Here is a 27,321-nt window from a genome sequence, read left to right on the forward strand (position 1 = left end):
GTTTAACTGCAGGCAGTGCCTCTAAAGAAAGATACATCTCCTCCCTTCTTCCACCCATGGAAAGGAATCAGCAGAAGTTTTCAAACATGGAATGAAGATGACATTGAGATGGAACAAACAAAAAAATAGTAATTCAGTCTCCTTTTTAAATCATTTGGAGAGATCAGCAAATCTCTATATTGTATCTATAACCACAAACTTTCTTATTTTGTCAAATAACTTATTTTATAAAGCTATCAAGTAGGTAACTGAAACACAGTGTACTACTTGCCCTACTGCCTCAAACAGAAGATAAAAACCCCAATTCTTTGATATTTAGAAACATGGGGATTTTTTTAATCTTATGCCAATATACTATTCTACAGTGCAAGGTTTACAGTTCTATCAGCAAAAACCCTCTAACTTAAAGAGTATTTTTTAAACAGCAGCTGAACAGGGACCCATCACATACCTGGGCACTGCTTGATTGAGCCCTCACAGGCAGTCAGAGAGAACCCACAATTCAGTTCAGTCCTGTATCACTCTCCTATTTCCACACCAGTCAGGAGAGTGCTACAGAGAAAAAAACTTCAAGAACAGAAAGGAGGTGGTTTTAATATAATATCTAAAGAAGAAAGGTGTGTCCTAGATAAAAACTGAACTGTTTCAGTAGCTGTGTCAGGGCATTGCATGGTACTAAAAAGAGAATAAACTCAAAACAACTGCAAGTCATGAGTAAGAAACATCCTTCAGAAAATAAGACAAATGTAAAAGTTTCATAGCAATTTGGTCTGAATGCAAGAAGAAAAAAGATTGCAGCTGCTACCATCTCCCTAAATTTTAAGCTTGCTTTTTGTCCAGTTATCTGATTTCCTGAAGATATATATTGTGAACAAAACTTCAAACAAGCAGAAAGAACATTTGAAATTCCAAGAGTCTCTACAAGTAACTGCAATGGGAAGGTATCATCTCACACCTGGCAGGAGGACACTGCTATCTCCCAAAGGTCTGCATCACCTGGACATGTGGGTGCTCCCTTCAGTTTTTAAGACAGTGTCCACACTTTACAAGTCATTAGGACATCCCAAATCATACTCATCAGCAAACTCAGAGAGGAATCCAGGGAACAAGCAAATGAATAAAAACATCCTCCATTTTCATATGAAACACTGGCATCAGGTTGGGGTTGAAGTACACACACCACAGAGAAGAAATTGGAATAATCAATGTGCATGATTCAAGCAGCTCAGGAGCTTGAAAAAAAGAAGTTAATCAGAATCGTCTTTCACCAATATTAAATTCATCCTGAGAAGGGAACTAGAAACTTGTTGGGACACAAAAATGCTGCCAGTGTAGTGGTGATTGTTGAGAGCTCCCAGTCCCTCAACAAAAGAATAGTGTAATAGTGTTTTATTAACAGCCCAAACCAAGGAACCCTGAGCTTTCTGTTCCACAGTCCAGAGGAGTAACACAAGAGATGAACTCCTCAGAAATACAAATCAAGTCCTTGTGGGCAGCAAACGTGGACTGATAAACCTAAGGGGAGAGAATGCAGAGGCAGATGGGCAGAGGTAATCAGAAATGACAGAAAGATGAGCAGGCAGAGGGCAAGCAGAATGCTTGAAGGACAGAGGCAGAGGAGCTAAAATTTTATAGCATACAGGTATTTTAAAAGTTAAATCAACAACTTTCCAATACCATTATTTAAAAAATCATTCCCCCTAATATATTCAGGAAGCCAGCTGCTTGCAAAATGACCTTTAAACCCTGTGCACCATGCCTTATTAGACTAATTCAGAGCTGGAGATTGGCTGATCCTGAAATCCATTTATACAGGACAAACAAGCATTCAGCAGGGACAAGGAGCGAACACATTGTCAAAATAATTTTGTCTGCATTTCTGCATGCACACTCAGGCTCAACACAGTAAAGCAGCACTTCTCCAGCTTTAGAAACAAGGTATACCACACATTGCAGCACCATCCTAACTCAAGACTTCTCTTCCTGCTTCCCCTGCATTACAAAGGTTTAATTCTCACAAGTGTTGTCTTTCTGGACAGCTTCTGTGACTGCAGAGGTCTTTAAGTGCCTTTCACCAACTCTTAAAGGCCCCCAGTAAAGGCCTCTAACCAAAATGGATGTTATGACCAGAAGAATGTTTCTTGCCAGAGATGGAAGTATCAGCAGCACAGCTAACTCTAACACTGTGTTCAGATGACTGTAACACACTCTCTTCAACATGCCTTGTTCCTGTATCTGAAGCACTGGTGTCCAGAAAGGTTTTTTGCAATTGCCTTGCAAAGGTTTATCTAGGACTGAAAGCTTTAAATTGTTTTGGAAGCATCACAAGTATGTCAGGAAATATCTCCAGACAAGCAGGCCTGTTGGGCAGATAGACAGTGTCACAGAGGGGTGAAAATCACAATTACTGCAGGCATGATGCAGAAAGAAACTTTCCCTTGAAGTTTGGATTTTGTAACAGATGAATGCTCTACAGACTTGGACAAGGAGGCTCTGTGGAGAGAACAAACACTAGCAAGCAGCATCAAGGCAACTTCATCTCTTCCTCCAGTGTGCCACAGTTCTGAAAAGGATTGGCTTCCCACTGACAGAGGAGCTCATCCATCATTCACTAACTTGCAAAGAAGGGCTACTCAAAGCAGTCTTGCTTGCTTGGGAGCAACTCTTCCACTTGAATGGGACCACTGCCACCACAATAACCCCTGCACGGTGCCCACACAGACACATTCAGCTGAGTGATGAAGGCTTTAAATCCCACTAGTCCTCAAAGAATACAGCCCCAAAACCTGCAACAAAAATACCTGATGGATGGTGTGTGGAGACTGCAAACAGCAGGAAACCATCTTGTGCAGACTATGATCAACAAAGAGCAAAACAAATCTTTGGTTTCCCCAGTTTGTCATGAAGGCTTTGGCATCGCTGATAAAATTTCCCAAGTTATAGCCAAGTTGTCAGAGAATGGATCTAACATTAGTATGGAAGTTATGGAAGTCAGGGCTACTCTGGAACTTCCTGGGAGTCTGAAAGCACTTGACCACTGACCTTGTGCTTCTAACCAGCTGCTGCTATCGACAGCAATTTTTGTGGATCTGTTTCAATCTAACTTCAGCAGCAAAACACATAGTTTAAAAATTGGAAATAAACTTCTTTCTGTCTAAGACTGCTTGGTCATCAGTCTCCTGGAATTAATCTGAGTAAGAATTTCCACTTCCCACTTGCCAACAGTGCTACAAATCTTTTGTGAAAGAATCTGGCATTAAAACAGCCACATGTATCACAACAGTCATCCCCAAGCAACTATTTTCCATACTAGATAAGCCTGACTGAATACAGGCTACAGCTCTCGGGAAAATGCTGCCTAGCACACCATACAGAGAATACAGAACTAAAGAAATGCTTGATCCATATATAGTCCCACTAATTTAAACCTAAAGAGAAATAATTTTTGAAAAGAAAGAGAGAGAATACAAAGAGTAAAATTTTGATAGCAGAGTCTAATGAGACTTTTCAGATAGACCCACTCAAAGACCTCATCAGAGCATCAGGTCAGCTGTCTCATTCCTTACCAGCTAACTCTTATAATATTTTATTGTAAAAAAATTTTTAGACTATTTTTAAGCACTTTAAGGCAAACCAGATTTTAAAACAAGACTGTAGCAAGACCACATTTTAGAAGAAACAAATTGTCAAATAATTCAACTTTAGAAACTGTAGAAGTCATACTGACTTCTTTCCCTCTTTTACAGAAGTTGCTTTGAAAATCACCTGTAAAACATACATATTTAGATTAACTTTACCTGTAAATAGATCTGAATTCAGAATCATCAAGCACGAAACTAGACTCAAAAGAAATTATGCTTCACTGTAACAATGTCAAAATCCCCAAACAAACAAAAACCAGAAAATCATAAAAAAAAAAATGCACAGGGACTGGGTGTTGAACTGTTAGAAAACAGACTGCTTATGAGAAGAGAAATACAGTCAGAAGTCCTGCTTCCAGATCAGGGCAATTGGATACAAGAACTTCAGAGGTAAAGATGATGTAGCATATGGACTAAAAGAAGAGCCCTGAAGCACAGCCAAGTGAATCTTAAACTTATTTCTGCTCATTTTCTTCAAAAATTATAAACCTGTGGAGGTTTGGGCTTTATAGGGACTACAAAGAGCAGACAGAGAGAAGAATTTGTTCATGTGGGTTAATAAGTGCTCACAACACACCAGGCTGTGGGGAGCATCAGAGCTTCATGAAGTGCTGAGCCACAAAGTAAATAAAGAATTTATGCCTCCAGCTTCGTAAATATCAGGTACAGGCAGCAGACATTTCCATTTTAAGTAGGCCACTATTTACTCTGGAACATGCCTCATATATTAAGATGGTGGCTTGTGTCCTTTCAGGCAGCTCTATATTTTTAGTTTATCCACCAGTGAACTCTTGAGGATATGAGGCATTATGTAGAGACCCAAGATTCACCAGAACCTACAACTGCTGCCTTGAAAATCAAAACAATAACTTCATAATTAGAAGCAAGATATGGATCCTCTTCACCTTTGCAAATACCAGGTCAGGGTATGCCTGGGTACAGTTAATCCACTGCTCCTCTGTATTTATGACTAAACAAACAGCAGCTGCCTGCAGCTTGCAGCTCTCCCCCAACTCCCTTGTGGGGGCCATTTATTGAATCATAAACTCCTCTGATAGTGTTATCATCACAGCATTTGCACAAATACAGGTTGAAAGAGAGAAAGATTTAAAAAAAGAGAGAATTTCCTTTATAGAGAAGGCAAGACAAACCATTCACAGATATGCTTGCTGTGAGCAAGGACCGACAAAAGAGAGGCAGGACGGCTGTGTACCTGGATGAGGATGGCTGGGCACAGCATCCTCCAGACAGGAAACACACAGATTTATCTGAAACTACAAACCTGAACTCCAGAAAGCTCAAACAACCCTAAAACCTTTCAAGTTAGATATATTGTATTTCGAGCAGCATACCATGCAATAGATCTCCTCAATAAGGCTTCAACAGCTGAGACCTACCTCTGCAGAATCCCAGGGGCAGGAGAAAGCCTGGCATTTCTAGAGTACAGATACAGACATTGCTATACCTGGTCCAAACTTCCTTTCTCCAGCCACACACACTGACTGCTCCTCTCTATCCCAATAAGTACACAGCCTGTCTATAAAGTACTCTGAAATCCACCAGAATGGAAACAACACTTTAGCAAAAGCCTGATGATCCTGCATGATCAGATACCTGCAGTGCAGCCCGTGGCACCCAACTCTGTTTCTCTCAAGCAGAGAGAGATCCAAGTTGCAGAAATTAAAGCTCCCAGCAGGATCAAGAGCGCTTGAGCAAAACTGCTCCAACAGGATGGGAACTGCAGAAATACCTGCAGCATCCTCTCAGCAATCTAAGTCCCAGCCCACAGATTAGAGACAAACTTCCAGCAGAAGTGTAATGCTTTGCTTTGCGTGCCAGAAGGGAACTGGGCTTTCACTTGGAAATGTAAACACAATAAATTGACCATATTCCTTTTTATTATAGTCAAGGGCAAAGCAGAATATAGACGACTCAGGGTTATGTTAAAAGCCTCCCTTCACTGGAATTCAGTCAATCAGTATTTAGCAAGGGCTTGTTTGCACACAGCAGAGTGACTCACAGTAAATGTGTGTGAATTTTCCCTGCACTTTCATTACAAACCCTGAATGTTCATATACAGAGAAACTCACTGGTTTATTGCATCGTAATTTCCTTACATAGACAAGCCCTAAAGCCTTGACAGAAGTATGTTTACCTCTCTGTTATGAATAGCAGATTTGTGAGAAGTTGGACACAGAAGAGGGAGGAAGAGTGCAGGATTATGAATGGCTCCTAGCTCAATGTATACAGCTCCTATTGACAAGGGAAAACACATGTCTGAGTACACAGCTCCTGCTAGCTTGGTTTGGCCAGAAGCTAGTGCACAAAAATCTCACCTTGGTCCTTCTGTGGAAGACAGGCACCTAGAGACAGTAAGGAAACCCCTGAAAAGGAGGAATACATGCTCTTCAATAACAGACATTTTTCTGCACACAGTTGCAGGAAGCAGGTTCTGTTTGAAATCTCAAATCACATTAATATATGGTCACCAGAGGCCTCATTTTCCAAGTGGCAGCTGGCTGGAGATTCCCTGGTATAGCCACCAATTACATAACAAAGTAACCAACTAAAATTTGCCTTCAACTCACATTTGTCTATTGGTGTGAACAGAATGCAAGGGCAGCAGAATGGGTCACAAACACTCTGAAAACCTTGCATGTGAGTGCATATCTGCACAGGAGAGGGAAGCAATTAACTAATAGTACTCAGACTTTTTAAAACAAAATCATTTGTTTTCCCCTTCCATCTGGACCCAAACTAAGAAATTACGCAGATTTCCACTGCTCACTCTCTTTTTCCTTCCACACCCCCTTCTCACTGGCACAAGATAAAACCATGGGGAAACAGCAGCAGCAATTTTCAATTCTCATTATCTAACGGCAGCAGTGGTTCTTGGTGAAACTCGCGGTCAATAAACTACAGGCAATTTTGAAAGACACAATGGGAACTGCCCCTCCTACAGCTGTCCCATTATCCCAGCTTTTATTAGATTTAAAGCCAGTGATTTTTATGCTGTAGCTCAAGTTCTGCAGAGCCATGGAAACAGACCACCAGAAAATATAAAACACTCCTAAATTAAACAGGAGCTATCACAGTAACTTCCTCTAAAGTCAGAGAACTTCCACTTAAGCAAAGCATGGGATGCAGCAAGGACCCCAGTGCCTAAAGGGGCTGATGAGTCAATGCTCCATGCAGTGATGCTGCACTGAGTCAATGGTGACGCGCCCAAAACTCAACATTCATAAAAGGAAAAGCTCATGAGCAAGTTAGGCAGGCCAAGTTGAAAGCATCCTGGTTACAAAGGTGGCCAACCAGAACAGGATCCTACTCCCATAACCATGAGCATACCAGAACAGGCACCAACTTTGTAGTCTATGCTCTGGATGTACCTCCCAAGAGGCAGAGGGAAATACTCATCTCTGGCTGGCAATTCAGCTGGCCTGTTTCGGATTACTCTTTAAAATCAGATGCAGCACACTCTACACATGCCTATTTCTCTCTGTTGACTACAAGAGATGGCCCAATAGCCAGAAAATATACAAAACTGCTATATCTCTACCATGCACCACAATAAAGTAACCTTTCCTAGGAAGAGGAGCTGTACACAAAACCAATAGAAAATCAATTTTAAAACTCATCAAATGATTACCTAACATATTTATTCATAGGGCAGAAATAACTGAGGGTGTATCTCGGCTCCTGGCTCAGAAATGAGCACAACAACAGGCAAAGGGAAATGGGTGTCCAAAGGAATGGTCTCAAACAAACACAGTAAGGGGGAAGAGGCAAAGAATTATTCTCATCCACTGTAAGCTGTAATTTTCAGTCTAGAAATCTAGAGCTGGCTTTCTCTGAGCCTAATGTATACCATGCCCTGCAGACATTTTTACCAGCCATCAAAGGGAGCTTGCAGAGAAGCAGATGCTTCATTAAAGAATATTCAGCAAGCCTTATAAAATCCTTAGTAAAAAGCAAGTGAACAAATCACCACCATGCAAGTGAGATGAAGTCACACATCCAACTTTGATTACGTTTCCTCCTGCACTGGAAACCAAATTGTGTTTAAAAACAATGAAAAGGGTAAAAAATACCAAAGAAATTAAGAGATTCTGGCCTTTCTTTCCCACATTCCTCCAACCTGAATTTCCTGAAAGAGGAATGCGTGAGACAAAGCCATTTGGTATAAGATGCTAATTTAAACTTAAAGAAAAATAACAGCTTAAAAAGGGGAAGGGAGGAGGGAGTTTTAATCCTACATGATAAAACAACAGCTTGTGATTGCTACATGTATCTCAGGAGTCAGAAGAGTCAGTAACAGCAGTGAGGCAAATTGTCAGGGAATTGAGCTGTCCTGGGACAAAAGGAAACTACAGAAGACACATTGCCTTACAAAGGTTGTATTTGAATTTGTACTTGCAGAAGCCTCTAGTGCCTACCTCTAGCTGCAAGGTGTTAGTTACCTATTCCTTAGTCTCTCAAGCCCCTTCTTAAAACATAGCAAGATTTTCTGCCACATTGTAATAATCCACAACAAAATAATGTCCTACACACTTCTCCTTCCAGGTAGTTTATAATAAGAGTGGGAAAAAATATTCTGAAGTTCATTGAAGACTCTGGGAATGAAGACAACCAGACAACCCCCAGTTTCTGGTTTATAAAGAAAACCTACCAAAACCTCCACCAAATCCAAAAAAGATCCAAGTTATTAGGATCTTTCACTGCCCTCTGCTGTTACCAGTCATTTAGCTTCCAATTTACTCTTTAATAATGTTGGGCTGGGGCTCAGGGCTGGCAGCATCCCAGCCCCTTTCTCAGGCGGGTTGGAGCCGAAGCTTGCAAATATGCTGAAGTTTAATGCAATCTGTCTTCTTTGGTAATCACATTCCGCCTGCACTGCATGCAATAAAGATGTATTGGTAAATGCATTTGCTAAAGATATACTCCACTGAAAAGGCTACAAGCCTGATTTAGAGGAGGCAAGGAGGATAACAGAGGCTGGCAATATATGCACCAATGCTCTGCACACAGCAACCAGGGGCACGGATTGTGCAGCAGCAGCACAGGCACCACTCTACTTTAAAGCTGAGGAAGAAAAAGAAACCACATGTTTTGGGAGCTGGGGACTTTAGAGATATCAGAGAAAAGCCCTTTCCCTGGCAGCTTTAACCTTGCTGATTTGCAGACATACAAAGACCTTCTTTGTAAACAGGAAGGAAAAAAATTCCACTAGGACTAGCAACAACATTTGGTCTAATATATCCTGACAATTTTCCCATCTCCTTCTGTCGGGCTTCTTCTGGGAGCCGGCTGGCAGCTTGTTTCACGTTATACTTAAATCAGGCATACAGCCTCTCCTCACAATGCTAATGCAGAGAAAGACTGCTTCCATGAAATATCCACCTCTCCCCCACCTTTTGCTTTAATAACCCCATGAGTAAAGTCTCAATTTTCTATTACCATCCTTTTCCCTACATGCACTTTACTGTATTCTCAGCACCTTTGGAGAATTTTCTACTCGCAGAAAAACCCAAAAAACAAACCAGAAAAATCTGCCCTTGAGGGACACCTGACCAACTGAATTCTCTCATGGTCCAGGACCATACCCTAGTTGCAATGTCCAAATACTTCATTTTCTTTTCCCCTTCACTTGTTTCAATAGCCAGAAATTCTTCCAAGGTACTGAGCAGCCACTGTCCTAAGGCATCAACAGAATCTACTGGGACTCTGCATCTCAGAAGGAAGAGCCATAAGGCTTCCTGGCCTCCCACACAAGATGAAGAGTTTTTAGGAGTATGGAATTTTCTTAACAGACAGCAGCTTTACCCAGTATAAAATCTTTCCCCATGCAGCAATGAAAAGAAGCAAGACATCCAACTGCAAAGTCCCACAACAGGAGATGTTTAGAGCCTGTTGAAAATGTTGCAGACATTGCCAAGGTGGATTTACTTACTGTTTGCAGTATACAACATCCGCGAAGGTAAAACTAGGGAAAATCATTGACTTTGAAACCTGGGAGCACTGGTTCTACTGTTGTGGTGGCAGCTTGGTACAACAGGACTCGCTGACAGGAATGAAGTTGGGATACACTGTGTGACTGGGAAATGTGGAATGAATGTGGGAAAATGGATCCCAAGGAAGATTTGTCTCCTATGAAGATTGCAATTTGACTAACAGATACCACAGCTCTCAAAAACACTTCTCAAAAGAAAGCAACATGCAAAACAAGACAGCAAAGCCAGCCAGTACAACAGAGAAGCTTTTGTTACCTTCCGAGCTGCACTAACACAGCGCTGATATTCCTTTGCCAGCTCTGAGCATTTGAGCACTTCACGTTTGTTTTCTTGGTAGCACTTCAGAATTTCAGACTGCAAGTTTGCACAGATAGGATCAGCATTCCTCCTCCTGCAGGGAAAACAAGCACAGAATGATGTGAGGAGTTCTCAACCACTTACTACCACTTTTCCATCAACACACATACTAATTTTATGCCAGAGTCATGTAGTCCTAATAGAGAAACTGGTGGCAGCAGCAATCACAAAATTGGGTCAAATGACCAACAGTGTCTTTCAATTGAAAATCCAGGGTACTTAGCAAAAGAAGGAACACAATCTTTCTTAGCTGGAGTAGAAGGCTGTTTCACCCTTATTAAAACATCATCCCTTCGCAGTCAGGAGGAAAAAAAATCCCAAAGTCCAAGAGTTTCAATGATTTTCTCAACTCACACTGGAAATCTTTGGCAGAACTCAAGAATCCTGGCTGGGCCTGGATTCTACTAGATCTGTAACAGTCTGACAAGGAACTGAACAGACTTGTTGAATAAGCCACCTCGATCTATTGAATTCTCATCTATTTAAAGACTCCAAGAAATCCGGCATGGTTGGAAGCACTGCAATTCTCCTAGTGACTAGAAAAAAAAAACCAGCAAGACCAGATATCTGCTTCTTTGTATTTCTGCAGAAATTAGTATTCATACTCAGTAAATGGCATTGACAGCTACCCAGGAACAATTAAGGATGATGTTCCTTTACTCTAATGTGCATGTGTACATATGGCACATCATCAGCAACAGTACCAATAAAGGGGAAGGTCGTTGTAAAACAATCCCAGCAACAATGGCACAAACACAGTAATGACAGTGACATCAGCTGCACAGACAGGCAGACACAAATTGCAGGCATTCACAGCACCATGGCCATGGTATGTTTTACCAGAGAGTAAGAGAACATATGCTTAGGTGTAGCAATCCTCAGATGTCGTCTCCTAAACCATAAATCCATTTAATTCCTCGTATTTCCTGCTCCAATATGCTTAGAGATCTGTACCCAAATATCAAACACACCTCTTCTTTCCAAAGCACTTGATGCTGCAGGCAGATATTAATGCCATGCTATGATGTTTTCATCTCCACAGTAACAACAGGCACTCATTCAGCAAAAGGGCTTCATGGCAAGGCAGAGAGAGGGGAAACATGACCTGTCCCTGGGCATGTCACAGTCTCTCAGGTGAAACAGATTTCTAAGAAACAGGAAATCTTAAACCAAGATCTAAACACTTTTGGAGAGCTCAGATATGAGTTTCCAAATCATGCACATCTGTGTAAGGTGCTCAGGAAAGAAGTGGAAGGACCAAAAGAAGAACAATTTTGTCTTTTCCATATCAGCAACCTGGGTGCACTCTCACAATAATTTGGTTGAGATATACTCTAATTGATATTCAGTCCTCAGTCCTACTGCCAACATCCATGGACAGAGTAGGAATTTACCAGTATGACAGCCACACTAAAACACTGAGATTTGATCAGAAGCCAACAAAGATACTATACAGACTTCTTTTTCTACCTCTTCATTAATCTCACAGCTTTTAGAAGAAACTTATTCCATGCTCAGTCCCTAAGGGTTAGTGTTCATTTTTAATTTCTATGTTATATAGCAAATCACCTTTTAAAGCCTCAAAAATCCATATTCCAGAAAAAAAAAAATCTTCAAATTTTGGGATAGAAAAGAACCCAGAGAGAGCTTCAGAAACTCATAATGTTGGCATTTTGCTTTGTCACTAACTTTAATATCACTCTAATCAAATCAGTGAGACTGTGGAAATGATACCAAACAATACCAGGTCAGGAAATACCACCAAATCCCTCAATTCATTGAAAAAGTTAAGACTTTTAAAATTAGTTTTTTTTTAAACTCAGTGATGTTAAACTGAAGGGCATTTTGTATTTTTCGTATAGAAACCTGGAAGAGCTAAAAGGTACAGCATACCACAAACCAGTTTGCATTCATCTGAACTGAACAACATCCTAGAAATATTTAGAGGTTGTCATTGTCAGCAGAGAGAGCTACAGGAATTATTTTGCTTTAGATCACTGTCCTTCCTATGGTATCAGTCTTCACTGCCTAGAATAATTATGAAGTTAGGACTGGTCTCTGGGCTCAGACAGTGCTGCAAAGTCTGTGGCCCTCTTCCTTTACAGACCCCTTGTGCTCAACCCACAGGGCTACTTAAAAGCCACACAGTGGTGAGCAAGAAGCCACAAAAAGAGTATTGTTGCCTAAAGCCTACCAGAAGCAGGGGATCAATCAGCAGAGACCAGTATGCATTGCCCAGGAAGTATTTAAACCAGCATTCCTACACATCACTTCCCACAACACAGGGAGGATTTATTTAGTATTGTGTACCCAAAATCATAACAAGATTTTTCTCCTATATTTCTTCAAAATAAAACCTCAAGCTGTGGTTATGCATCAATTGTACCAGCTTCCCAAAACAGATTTAGAGATGCTAATCAGCAAATTGCAAAGTTGGTTTAGGTGATTATCAATACAAGTTACTGTGGAATCTGGGAGTAGATAAATTATCCACAATCAGCAGATTAGTTCTGGTGCCCATCTGGACTGGAAAGAGGCACCTGAATGCTCTGGTGAACAGCTGCCTGAGATGCTTTCCTCCCTGCACAGCAACCACAATGCCTGCCCAGTCTGAATCAAGGGTGGCACTCTCCTCTCACATTAACACTCAGCTTCAGGTTACAACATTTCCACACTGGGGGAACTGCAGCCCTATACACATACAGCAGCTGCACCTTACAGGTGTCTGACTTCCCTCGTACATACCTGAGACAAAAAGGAATTAAACCAGCACCATCTGACTACAAACACATCTGTAGAATGCAATGACATTATGGGTTGAGTTCCAAAGGAGCTGGACTTTCATCAACTATCTCCTTTCACCCTAGCTCAAGGCTGTTGGCACTAACTAATCTTTAGAAAAATTCATCTTCTGGACACCCAATCACACTGCTCCTGATGTGTCATTGAGTGTTTTTACTATGATTTCTCATGAGAGAGAAGGAAAATGGTGGAAACGTGATGAGGATTGTATATACAACTAGCAGAAGCCTTGCATGCTTTGACCTTTCTCCTAAAGTGGGTCAAAGTTTTAAGCATATGTCACCACCAAATGAGGTAGACAGTTGGCCTCTGTCTAAAATAAAATATGCTGCAACTGCCACAACTATTATCAAAACAGGTGTAAGAGGCTCATTTACAGCAGCTAGGAAAAAGGCAGGAGAGAAAGGCTGGGCTGGGAAGTTACAGCACAGTATCTGCAGATGGAAGTATGGAAGACAAGCTCTGACAATACTTTTGAAATAAATACATGCAGGACATACAGAATATGAAAGATTAAATCAATAAAATACACTCATATGTTTAAAGGAGGAGGAAAGAAGAAAGGATGACAAGTTGGAAAAAGTAAAAGATGGATTTAGAAATAAAATTCATTAGCAGTGCCTCCCCATCACAGAGAGGAAAGAAACCTTTGCCTTTTCACTGTGCAAGGGGCAGGAAGGCTGCATACACATGAAATCCATGATTTCAGAACTTCCTCTCCCCCTCCCATGGAAAGATTTAAATCAGGCCTTTGTCTACAAAAGAAGGGAGAGGTTTTCTTAAAATGAAACAAAGGGCATCCTTCTCTCTACTATCCCTTGAGGTAAGACAAAATGAGCACAATCTTGCTGCATTTTGACACTGAGAGTTACCAAATCCTTTCTATCACTGCATATTCCCCTTACTTTATTTAATAAATGAAATCTCATCAACTTATCCTTCTTCTATTATCACTGCTGACATCAATCTGATAATATTGGCTTGGCGTGGAATCGTGCTATTATATGTCCTCTTGATATTTAATTTAAGAGAAACGTCTGCAGTGGGGTGAATATGTGAAGCAAGCTTTTTATTACTGGCAGCAGTAAGGACGCTGGGAGTGAATTAGACATTCATCTTAGTCAGGGCCAATCTAGTGGCTCAGAAGAGGTTTTCTTCTTAACCCTCTCCTAACTGTTCAATAGCAGCAGGTAACAGCTGCTTCAGTCAATAACTGAATTCATTTGTCTTGGCAAATTCATTCCCACATGGATATAAACCCCATGAAGAAGTACAAAGTGTCTGGGAGGTTAAAGCAAGGTACTTGGAGAATTTCTATCATAAGCACTGCACTAGAAACAGAAGTGCCAGTCTCAATGGCCATCAATTAATCAAGAAGCAACAGTTTCCAAAGACAAACACCCAAACTCACTGCAAAAAGCAATTAAGGCCATATCATCAGGATACAGACCCAGAGGCAGAAGGTTTCAAACACAGCATTATGGCTACTACTTAGGTGCTGCTGACAGGTACCCTTTTTGAAAGAATTATAGACTCAGTATTGGAAAGCAAGGGAAAGCTGGAAGAGGTCTATGCATTTGCTGATCCTTCCACCCAGCTGAAGATCTGAGTACCCAAGCAGAGATACAATTTCAGTGTTTTAGGAACTGGCAGCTCTTTAGCCTAGTGCAAAATCAGTAACTCCACAGTGAGTAATACACCATCACTCGGCTTTACTGGGAAGAACAGCAATTCCAGATGGAGTTAAGAGCAAGATCTTCTTTTTACATTTTACTCTGGGAAACCATTCAAGCTGAACAGAAAAACTTAAGACACAGGTTGATGGTTTCTAAACCAGACACTTTGATACCTCTGCTCAGAAACTGATAAACAAAGATATGTAGGATCCCTCATATAAGCCAACTTAAAAGCTGGCTCCAGCACACAGCTGCAAGCAGTAACCTAAATGGGCCAGCAAGCTGGAATTTCATGCGAGCTACAGAATCCAGTGACTGCATCAGCTGCTTTCTGCTGCATTATTTGACTAAGACCAGTGTCTGAAGTAACTTGAGCAAACCACATCAGTCACCACAGCCACTACAGCAGAGACAGCCCCAGACACCAGCAATGAGATGCATGGGCAGCACTGCCAGTAAATCCTTGGGCACACAGCAGCAGTTTCTGCATGTTGGGAAGGAATCGGACACGTTGTATAGCTGCTTAGTATGTTTATATATCCAGGGTCCATTACACACGTTTCAGAATAAGCTCAGTGATGCTTTGGTCACATAAATGTGGTGTGCTGCCAGGCTGCACTGTACATACATAAAACCCAATAGGTGGTTAACTGACCTGTAAAACTGCATCCTCCCTTGGGTAGCAGTTGGCTCTGATGGCTTCTCTAACATGTCAGAAAAAAATTACTTCAGACAGATGCAATACACAGCACACAGAAAGGTTTCATTCTCTCTCATTATTGCTTCCTTGACATTTACAGCAGAAAATTAAACACAATTGAAGCATTTCATTCACATATAACAAACTCATCAGCACAGAACAAACACCCAGGCAAGCTAACTTTCAGCATAGGATGCTCCACTATCACAAAGCACTGTGCCCTCACTACAAGCTATGGGGTTCCCTGATCCTGCACATCAGCTTGATAACATGGTTTGAATGGAAGAGGTAAGAGCTGTGCTACAGCTGAGTGGCAAGGGAAATAAGAGATGGAAGAAGCTTAATAGATTATCCAAATGTCTAGTAAAAAATCAGTAATGTTTAAGCTACATAACCTAGCACAGTGTAAACAAACTGCATGTCTCATGAGGCTAAACTAATATGATCAGGATGGAAGTATTTCTGATCAGCCTCAAGTATTCAAAGCACTGCTCATCAGGCTTTGCCACTGATCCAGGTGGAACAGAAATCTTGCAGAAGTAACACACCAGTTTAGAGCAAGAGGGGACAGACTAAAAGAAAAGGTGAAACCTCATGACAATTTTCAGAAGAATAGGGGTGCTACCCCTAAATTTCAGCTGAAACTGCTGTATTCCTGTCTAAATCCTTCTTACATGTCTTGTCACTCTTTCAGCAGCACACTCCTGCACACCTGCAGTATTTCCCCTCTCTCTTTCTCCCCTTGACAGCTGCATTTTAATAACAGGTCACCCAACTCTGTTTTTCCATACATTGTTCATGAAGTGCCAAATGAATGAATATTTTAAAGTCCTGTGAGTTTCTAGGTGACTCTGTGATCCTACAAAATTTGTCACTCAAGTACTTCCCAATCTCAGTTCCTGTTTTGACAGCTTGTTTGAAACTGCCACCCAATTCTCCGCTGGAGTTCATGCACTCACTGCACCCTTGTTCTTCCCAGGACAGATACCTCCTTTCCTTCCAATCACAGATATGCAGAAGCTGTTCTGAAATCATCTTCTGTGTAAGCAATTAGATTCTATCATGGAGAACAAAAGTTACCACAGAAGTCCAAGTCTCAAGTGTCAGCCACTTGCTGTGACACTGTATTGCATTCAGTAGAAACAGCCTGCCCCAACCACATTTCATTCACCAAACAAAACAATAAAAACAAAAAAAAACCAAACTCTAGAACATACAGATTGAGGTAGAAAGTGACTAAAATCTAGCAGTTTTCTGTATCAACCTCTAACTTCGGAAATCAACAACAACAACTTGATTTCCATAATGAAATTGATGCAAAGAGATTGTGTGACCCATGCAATGCTCGTTCCAGCTCTCCATCTGACTTACTCCAGTGTGCACAAACTCCCATGTGCTCCAACATGGTTTATCCTCACACACAAGTGGTCATTTCTCATTTGATCAATGGGTCATCCTGAAATACCTTCACTTATACTTCACTGTGGTATGCCAAGTGCAGTTTCAACCAAATTTATCTGGCTTCCCTAGACCCCATAAGCTGTGGGCACTGGGTTGTGGTGGTGGGCTGTAGGTCTCTGGGGGAGCAAAAGGGTAGCAATAAGCAAAAAACTGAACTAAAACATAAAATAATATTATCCTCATCCTACTGAACCTGCAAATGCAATAACTAATCACCCCTATTAGCATTATGCATGGCAGATGGCAAGTGGTTTAGAATAATGAGAGACTTTTCCACACAAGTGGATAATTCCAATGGACATTTGGATGTAAATTCTTTACTGATTATGATGGTAGAATACTGAGCTATGAGAAACTGCCAGTTTGGAAGATGAAAGGAAAACTACTGCCTCTTCCTTCACTTGCCAAGAGACACAGAAGTTAACAGAACTGGATCTCCTGCCCACAAAGCCATGCACCACTTTTTCCCAAAGATGCCAAGCTACTAAAAGTTGACTAGCAAAGATGAAGAGCCTAAAGTTAGCAGCAAAACAGTCTCTGGAAGCCAAGCAGGAATGAGTCAGAATCTTGTTGCTGGAAGGAGTTCTCTGAATCAGAAAGGAAGCTGGCTCAGCTCCCACAAGGCAGAAAAGCAATATAGCAAGCAATAACTGAATCTGAAAACAACACACAGCCCAACAAGTGACCCGAATAGGGATTTTCTTTCTTCAGATAAAAAATCATCTAAAAACTGGTTAAGATCTCAGGTCAGGAAGGGAAGGCATACAGTCTGTAGAAGATACACAGCACAAGAATATCTACAAGAATATCTGGGTTGTGACAGTGCTATAATGTCTGGGAATTAGTTGGGGAACTGTTGGTCTATTAAATACCTTCCCCAAAAGTTTTCTAAAGAAGGTAACGGAAGATGTGATATGTTGATTTCATATAACCACAAGACATGAGGGGCAGCAGGTTCAGTAAATGTCTTCTATGTGAGATGATCTTATAATAATGTCACACTGTAAATGAAATGTTCTTTTTTTAAAAGAAAACCCTGAGTACCCATTTGAACACCAGTTACTTTTCCCAAATGCCACTGAGTACTGCACTAGGTTCCTATAGTTTACTTCATGCTACACAAAGGGATGGACAAAAATATGAGTCCATTAGTATATTCTGCACTGACAGAGTGGCATGTCCTGCTAAAGATGCCAAAATAAATTTAGAGAGGAGATTGAAGCTGCCGGTGTTAACATTCAGGTGGGATTTGAAGCTAAACATTCACCTTATTAAAAAAATCCCCTTGCTTGTGCCCACATTCTCTAAACTTCAAAACCACAGTGCCCACTTTTACCAAGCTGTGCAATTCTCAACACTGACTCAGCAAAGATCCTCATTAAGGGGATCCCCACCCCTCAGACAGCATCAATAATGGTGCTTTCAAAGCAAGCACACACAAAGAGTCTTACAAGTCTGTTTTTGGGGGGAAGTTGGGAGGGTTTGTTTGGTTGATTTTGTTTTCAAGTAAATATTGTAAACTCAAGAACTCTGAGTTTCAATCTGTCCTCAGAAACTAGAAAAAAACCTTCTTGAAAACAATTTAGATAACATGGTTCTAAGATTGGAGAACAGCACATGAAGCATCTCAGGTGAAGTGAGGCTGTGCCTCCTGATGCTGCTCCAGTGTGCTGCTGGTGGTCCTTGCAGTCACCACAACAATGACCAGCTCTGTCCAAGGAAACAATAATCATCCCTGAACAAGTGCTCTTGCCTTCCAAATGCCAGTTTTTTTGATCAAATTAGTTTGAATTATAGTTGGTATGGTATGTATATGTCCCAGACATGTAAACAAGAGACACTGCCAGGACTAATAAGAAAAATGCAAGTATAGAAAGAACCAAACCCAGCAGGGTTCTCTCACAATAGGCTGACTATCCCATAGCCTAGAAACCCATTTTATCACAGCAACTTCATGAATGATCTAAATCACACAAATAAATAACAAAATAAGTTATTGAAGCCAAATTTGATGGCAGAGACGGTTTTTCTCTTCTATAAGGGAGAAAAGGACTTCAATCTTATCAGCTCAGCACTAAACATCAACTTCCTCTGTGCAGATGCATCACCATGACGGCAAAGTGTCCACAGCAGTCCTGCACAATCCTTATTTTCTCAAAAGACAAAAATATAGAAGCTCTGACCTAAATAACAAACTATTTCCTGAAATTTCCCCCGCTGGTACTTGACTTTGGTGTCTTCTACCATCCCTCCAAGACTTCAATAGGAGGAGACTGACTCAACAGCAAGGACACAGAGTGTATAATCCAGAATCAGGAATACAATTACTGTTCAAAATAGCAACATTGCCCTTGAAATCAGTTGCAACTGAATTAATGACCAGATTGTTAGAGTGTTACCTCAACTTTGCCTCAGGCTGCTAATTAGCAAACAAGTCATTAATTCACTGGTAACAAGTGGTTTCTCAGGCATTATTGCTCCTGACATCTTTAATTCACCACTCTTTATGGAAAGCTTCCCCAGACAACTTTAACCTCAGTCCTTTACAGATCAGCCCCATGCTATTACCACCAGCACACTACACCACACACACACTGAAGACAGAGGCAGAAAAACACAGCAGGAATAGGCTAAGCTGGGTCATTAATTAATATTCGTGACACCTTTCCCAACTCAAGGGGAAGGTCAAAAGGCATTAAAAGTTCTGGATTTTGGTGTGGATCTGCCATTATTTGTAAATACATAATAAGATACTATGAAACCTGGAGAAACATTGCTTTCACTATGGTACACGTTGGAATATGGAATTCCCAATGTGAGGGCAGAGATCTGCTTTTATTTTCACTGTATTCTCCACAATAAAGAGCTGTGAACTGAAATATTTCATGTCCTCTGATGCACAAAGTATGACTGAGGTTTATTTTAACAGCTGCACAAATATCCATGCTTTTGGAAACAATCTGGATTTGGCCTGCCAACAAACCCTGATCTAAGGGCTTTATAAAGGCAACATTACTACAAAAAACAAGTGCTTTTCATGTAGAAATCGATAGCAACAGAAACATCCCTAACAGACTACATGGAGTTTTTGGCACCTCTTCCTTTGCTATTCGAGTCCTTGCTCAAGATCTTATTTTATAAATGCCCAAGTTCTACCAAGGTAGCGGTGAAGAAACGCTCTTGCAATTTTGAAGAGACCCCAGTTTTTCTGCACTAACAGAACTGCAATCTCAGTTCACTGGACTCATCTCTCATCATGCATGAGAGGAAACAATACTGTGAACATTAGATTGAATGTTACTCATTTTACTAACTGGGCAAAACAAAAATCTTATTTAGAAGCAGCATCTTAGTAGTTCTCAAGAACTGAACTTCAGAAAGAACATTCAACAGCTTGGATAAAGCACACAATCTAATAAATTTTCAAGATTTAAAATTTGTTTCAAAAAAAGAATAATCTGGCCCAATTGGAAAATTTATGCAAATCCAGTGCACATATTCAACTTCTGTTTCCACATACCATATTCCTAAAGCAGTAGGGGAATGTATGTTGCTAGGAAATCAATGCACTGGTAAAAGTAGTTAACAACAGACCTTCCAGAATTCATAAGGAAAATGTTTACATGCTAAGGTAATGAGTGAAAAACCATGTGAAGCAGAATTGAAAACGATCAGAAACTTTTTCTTTTAGTAAAATGCACAACAGGTAAAATGACACAGTCAAAATTCACCCATATACTTTTACCCTCTTCTGAAATAAACTTAGGAAACTCATGCATTATAATCTATTTTAATTTCATACTAAAAGAAACTTTATAAAAGTGAGAAACAGAAAAGCTTTGACTAATAACCCATCGCTTTATTTGAAGATTATGAAACAGATTCAGTGCAGACAGAAGAAGGAACAACTAGCACAAACCAAGCATGAAGGGAAGAACAGGACTGGGACGAAGTTAAATAATTTTGGTGAAGATATCATCATTGCAGGGCATAAAAGGTCTATGTTGAAGTAAGGCTCTGGATGAGCTTTCAGCAATAGGCAATCTCTTACTCCTGAGTACTCGTAAATTTCTATTGGAGAGGCTCTTAATTTCAACACTAAATTAATCATTTATCTAATCCAATGATAGGAGAAATCCCAGAGCAATTTTATTTGAAAACTATGATGTCTTTACCCTTCTCCTTTGGCTTCACAACTGTCCATATAATAACTCTTTCAGACCTTGTCTCTTGGGCACAGTCCTCTGTTGAAATACTCAAGGCCTCATAGCAGACTTCAAGATTAACTCAAGTATCACCATATAATTGTTTTATAAGCTTTCCATATCTACATAAAGAAACAAAAAAATATTGTTTCTCTAGGTTCCATTGAATCTTGCCATTCTGAGGGGCCATCAGCCTCATAAAATCTTGTGTAATTCAATAAAATCTTTATTTCCATGAGTACCAACATTCTCTGTTGCCAGCAGACAATCCATCTATGAACGTTCTTCCCCTACTCTCACTGGGTCAGAGTGGTTTTCTACTCCACATTCAGCCAGGAGGATACTTACTACTTGCTAGTTTCTCTAATGTAATCACCTTAAATATTCATGTCCATTAAGTTTAAAGACCTTAGGACCATTAAATGAAACTCTCACATAGTAAGTCCTAAATGGAGTAAATCTCTGGCAGTTTCGCCATTGGGAAGCTGCCTTGGATTCACAGCTGATCTCCAGGATAAGATCAACTGATATTCTTTATGCACTCCTTGATAACACCACAAAGCATATGCAGTCCCCTCAGCACAACATGCAAAGCAATAAAGTCATCAGTAAGCAGCTTCAGAAACAGTTCTTAAAACTATAGGGAGATCTCAGAGGGAAACTCAGCTTCAGAACAATTTTATCTTTTAACAGCTTCCTAATCCCCTCACCCAACTCCTGCAGCTTTACCTTTTAGAGTCACACCCCCACCCAGACCAATTCTTGCATCCAAAAGTAACAACTACAAAAATAAATAAATATTTTTAAAAGTGTAAGACCACCTTCACAAAATAAAATAAATTACAAAAAACAAACAAACAAACAAAAACCCAAACCAGCATATTGAGGATAAATCTAGAGTGCTGCACTAAGCCATAACCTCTTTACTGATGTTTTTTTCCTTCCCCTTAACAGATTCAGGGCCTGTAATAACATTTAATCCTCAGTCGCTAATCTAAATGTAACACTCAAAAGAAGACAAAGACAACGCAACAGAAAGAAAATTTGGCCAGTGCCTTTTGGGAGTGCTGCTTTATCCCTGGAGCGAGTGCATTAATACAGCCTGGAATGAAATGCCATTTTATTCTCTGTAGCAGGGAGGGGATTAGCAAGTTGTCTTCTCTAAACCCAGTCTGAGTCATGGCTCTGTGAACACTGAGAAAAGGATGTGGAATGAAGGGAAGGGTGGGGAGCACTGGCTTTTTATTTACACGCTGCTTCCTTTGTGGGTGGTTACTGATGTGCGCAGTTTGCTAAACAGGGAAAGAAGGCAGGGGAAGTTCTAGGTCCCCTGACTTTAATTCTGTTAGTTAACAAAAGAGAAAAATAATAATGCACCAATTATAACAACATAGTTGAGACAATATGTCCATGGCAACTATCCAATTCACCACAGCATGGAAGCAACAAGGGCAAGTTGCTTAAGGTGCTGAAAGCTGTGCTCAGTGGTATCGTTGCTAGGATCTTTTTTCTGGGAGGAAATAAAATGGGTTTGACAGAGTGCAGAACAAAAGGAGGAGGAGACCCTCTGATAGGAGTTACGTGGAGACGAGAGCAGGCTGGCTTCAGGTGAAGAGATGAGGAACAAAGTCCATTGCACAAGTCAGGCCATGCAGGCATCAAGCCTTGAAGTGGAAACCAAGAGCTAATGACTGTGTCAGTGATTTAATATGAAGCTCAGCACTAAGTACTTCACTTTTGTTTTTATACAAAGGGAGATAGGAAGGTTTACTTGCCTACCTCGCAGGCATGCTGTGAAGGGCCACTGGTGGAAAGGTGTACAATATTTCTAAATCCTGCAATGCTTCCCAATCACTAAGGAGTGGAAACAGTCCGTGGAACGCTTGACCAATTTGCAGAGCTGTAAGTGTTGATAAAAGAATTACAAAAGTCATTAAATGCCAAGAAAACTCTGGGGTTTTGTTTCAGATATTTCTTCTCTTTGCTTCAACGCAGACTCTGAAAAACACAGTGGAAAGAAGCCCAGCCCTATTTCCTTTTTCCTCCATCAGCTCTGCTGATACACAGTAGCAGAGAACAAATACAGGGTAGACTGGTCTCACACGCTCAAGTGCCAGGGGCAGGTCTCCACAGTGCAAGAGGGATAGCAGAAGCTTGGGAAGAGACGCTGTGGTGAAGGAAATGGACTCTCTGCAGCTGGAGAAAGTGCCACTTCTGGTATCCTTTCCTTAAGGAGATATCACAGTCCAGCATCAGAAACAGGCAGACCTGTACCTCATGCATCCTTTGGCTAATATTCCAGTTCACATAATTTTGCAGGAGTGTCAGTTTATTCCTGCAAATCAAAGAATTAGATCTGCGTGAATCAGTCTAACCTATCTTAGCACCAACTGTGCTTGTGTGTCTAATATGAAAGAGCAAAACAGGATAAGCAAACTATTCCTTCCAGTGAAGTCACAGGATCTGGTAGGGTATTACAATAAACAGGCTACAGAAAAACTTGAATGTAGGATGCCTAACAAGAGAACCACACAACACACAGACTTCAAGTCCTACCTATTGAGAATGGATGCCAGTGTAGGAAGGACCCTTCCCCTGACCCTGTCCCAGCCTATCATGACCCAGGTGTGAGGCACAAGAACACTTCAGGAGTGTTTGTACAGTGTGTTGTAGACAAAGCAACAATCTGAAAAGGGTCACTGCATGCTGATGGAAGTGACACACTGCAGGCTGCTGGGGGAAAGCAACGATTCTTGCTGCATGTACAATTAACAAAGGGCATTATCAGTCCCAGATCATGAACTCCAAAGCTCAGCTCACTGCAATCCTGACTACTGCTGGCAATTTCTAGAATGCATGATATTGAACTTCACCTTCAGTTTCACTCGTGCCACTCATCTTGTCCCTTTTCAAGACACCCCCAGCCATGTTATTTTTTCACACAAAATTCACATTAGGGCAGGCGTCTCTTTTTGCTACAAAGAAGACAGCACAAGAAATCTGTAGGAATGAGGTAGTTACAGTATGTACTAGTAAATGAAGAACACAGTCCCAGGTCCCAATCATTTCCTTTACCAAGTCAACAAGGATAAATCACCACTACACAAGTTCACAACAACTGATCACACATTTGCAGAAGCAAATCCAAAAAAAGATTTCATTGATCAAAGGCTATATGAAAGTTATGTCCTATGAATTTTTTAAATTTTATTTTAAAAGAGAATTTAAAATTCTGCGATGGAAAACAGGATGGAAATGCAAGCAATGTGTTAGCTGCTTTGTTTTGGCTTCTTTAGCAACTTATTGCTTGACTGTCCAAACAAAAATGTGAAATTACAACAGGTTATGTGACACTTTGGCAGTTAAACATAATTTTAAATAAAGACAGCACAATATACTGCACACCCCACTAATATATTCATCACTACTATATTATCTATTTATGCAATTAAGTATTGTACAGTCTGGATTGGACCCAACTGGACTACATATGCTGCTACTCCAGTTTATTGCATGTTGGCCAACTGTTTACCCAACTGAGATTCAAGTGCTGCTCTTGACAGCGTAATTGCTTTAGCCTCATTAATATTAAAGAATTATAGAAAATATTTTTTCTCGGGCAGCTGTTAGTGCATGTGGAACAATAAGTTATATAACACTACTGGCAAATACAAATATAATTTAAACACTATATATGTCTATGGTAAAAAGGCAACATTAAAGGTCCACTCATTGTGCTAAGGCAAATAAAAAAGACCAGAAAAATCATTGCACCCATTCTAAGAAAGCATTCATGAAATTACAATTTTAATTTGAAACTAACAGGCATGAGATTTGGACTGTTTACCTTTACTTTCCCTGGACAATGAAAACTTTAGAAGTGGCGCCATTCTTCCTACCCCCATGCACCAGCCCAATGCTGCAGTGTGTAGGTTAAGTACAGTAGGTCAAAGTTGGAACAGATTAAGCATGTTCCATTGCTATTTTGAAAACCCTAGTAAATATTCCTATTTAATATTCATTTTGAAAGTCCCTCTCTTCTCCCCCATCCTTCCTTGCAAGACCTATCAGCTTTATTTTACTAAATTCTGTCAAGCTTGACACAGAAAGAGAAGATGCCAGCTTGCACCTCCTCAGCCCCTCAGTACCTGACATTAAATACCTTCACACTCTGTTTACAGGAAAATCCAGAAGCTACACACAAAATGTTATGGAATGCAACTGGAACTGCTGAAAAGAACAAAAATAGCTCCTCACTTTATCCGTTCCTCCGCCTTGGTGGCTGCCTCCTGATACTGCTCGGATGTCATCTTGTAGATCTCTGCATTCTGAAACAAAGAATAGAATGCTCAGCTCTAAAAATTAAAGGCATATCAGATCTTATCTTGTCACAAAGTCATCTTCTATAATTAATAACAATTTCCAACAACAAACAGAATATTCAGTTCGAAGAACGCCAGTAATACTTAAGAGTCGATTTTATTTTCAACAAAATGCATCAAGACCACAACACAGCCTTCATTTCAAGGTTCATTTTTGTGAAATGAAAAAGGGGGAAAAGGTCACTACCAACCAACCATGAGTTTTGTTTATTCCATGTAACCACAAAAACAAGGTGTTTCCAGCACAGAGCTATTTTGAGTTGGGTCATGTTTTGTTCTCTTCTTTCATTAATTGCTGTGAAGGATCTTGTAAGTTACTGACATGCAAGTATCAAAATTGGCTGCTAGCACTGGAAAATCCATTTTACATTTCAGTGCTTCTACTTATGTTACTTATTCTTTAAAAGAAAATTATGCAGCCTGTTTCCCTTCTAACAACATAGGGAGGCGTATCAGGTCTCAGTTAAGGCGCTGCCAAACAGTCTTGAGTGTCTTGCTGCAGGGCTTAAGAGGTTTGCATTAAATTCTCCTGAACTTGCATAGAAAGTTTTAGCTCACAACTGCTCAGTCACTAAACGTGGAGGATGAATTCCTCCTCTGGGCTGCACTGAGGAGCCTCCCAGGCACAGTCAGCAGGAGGGAAGGGCTGCACTCCCCCAGTGAGGGCACTACAAGGTCTCGTGTCACTAAACTGCTGAAGAAGCTGCCTCAGGCAAAGCTGCTGGACTCCACTGGCAACCGCCTTGCTCAAAGCTCATCTGCAAGGTTCTTACTCTGAAAAGGCACAAGCAGAAAATATGCAATAATCAATCAAAAAAAGTGACAAAATGGTATTGAAAGCGAGGATAGCTATTCATTTAGGGCCAGTTCGAGCTGCTATCTCGTCTCTCTCCAAATTTGGTCATTTTATATAGAATACTATTCTTGCCCTTCTTCATTTATTTTCCCATAAATGCAGCTGGTCCTGCGCATGATGAGCCAACACTTACTGTTCAGTGGTTGGAAAAAGGAAAGGACAGATATAACTCAAGTTCTATTAGTGGTTCTGCCACTTGTGCAATCTTGGGCAAGTCACCATTTTCCATCTGCAAGTGAGGGATAACAGCTGCCTGTATCTCTGAAGTTGTGTGAAGCTGAGCTAATTGAAAGGTTTATAAAGGTTTTCAGAACCTGGGCTTCAAGGTGCTATATTTAAGTGTTTTATCTTTAGTACCTGAATTTATGTTACATACCAAAAGAAACACAGAACAGATTTTGCTTTTTCAAAGTTTGACCTAGGAGACAGATTTAAACTAAGGAATCATGAAGGACTAACCACTTCAAAATGCATTTTACCAGCAAATTATCATTAATGTTTTTGTTTACTTACTCATTACAGAGTGGTCAAACTTCAATGCTATTAAATCAATTTTTCTCCTTCCCATATTGAAAAGTTCAGCTTTTAATGGTGCCTTTTTCTCTGGCCTGTAAACAGACCTCATGACTTACAGCTCCCTGCTGTTACTTATTCACACATGAAACCACAAGACCTGTGCTTCATTAATTAAATCTGCCATTAAAAATTAAATAATGTGAATAAGTAGATGTAAGCGTTATCTCCATTGGGCTTCAAAGGTCTCACCATTTCTCCAATTACTACCTAAGCAATTTTCATATTTCATACTGTCTGATTTCTCAAAGGGACTGGATCTGAGAGATCAGAATGAGAGAAAGTGGGAAAAAGAGAAAGCGAGATAGCAAATTTAAACATTCTTCGGGCAATAGGAAGTAGTCCCATCAGACACTATTAGCCTGCAGCACTCTGCAGTGAAACAGCAGTGGGAGAGGAAAACAGGAACAAATATGTTGTACGTGAGACCCAGCATGAGGTCGTGTTTAACCCACCTGAAGAAAGTAACAACAGCCAACAGAATCATTCGCTGGATGTGCTGTCGATTAAAGTGGTTGTGGCGCAACCTCACATACCTCATTAGAGAGTTCAACTGCCCAGCACTTCAGTCAGGCTCATCTTCAACAGCATCAGCTACAGGCACAGACAAAAATAGCTGGGAAAGGAACCCAGGCTTTAGTTCTGAATTCTGAAGCT

At 40.5% G+C, this 27,321-nt stretch overlaps 1 protein-coding gene across 9 annotated transcripts in view; it reads right to left on the reverse strand.

The window, feature by feature from the left end:
* CHCHD6 (coiled-coil-helix-coiled-coil-helix domain containing 6) overlaps positions 1–27,321 on the reverse strand; it is a 110,552-nt gene that overhangs the window by 26,923 nt on the left and 56,308 nt on the right. For 7 of the 9 annotated variants that reach the window (XM_085590507.1, XM_085590506.1, XM_085590505.1 and 4 more), the window contains 2 exons: positions 25,111–25,181; positions 9,908–10,043 (listed from right to left, as the gene is read on the reverse strand). In XM_085590507.1, the coding sequence (XP_085446633.1) occupies positions 9,908–10,043; positions 25,111–25,181 (207 nt within the window). Of the gene's footprint in view, positions 1–9,907; positions 10,044–22,632; positions 22,754–25,110; positions 25,182–27,321 lie in introns of all 9 variants that reach the window. The other 2 variants (XR_014958144.1, XR_014958145.1) reach the window with 1 other exon arrangement.

The sequence above is a fragment of the Lonchura striata genome, chromosome 12, assembly GCF_050655825.1.
Source record: "Lonchura striata isolate lonStrDom1 chromosome 12, ASM5065582v1, whole genome shotgun sequence".
Lineage (NCBI taxonomy): Eukaryota > Metazoa > Chordata > Aves > Passeriformes > Estrildidae > Lonchura > Lonchura striata.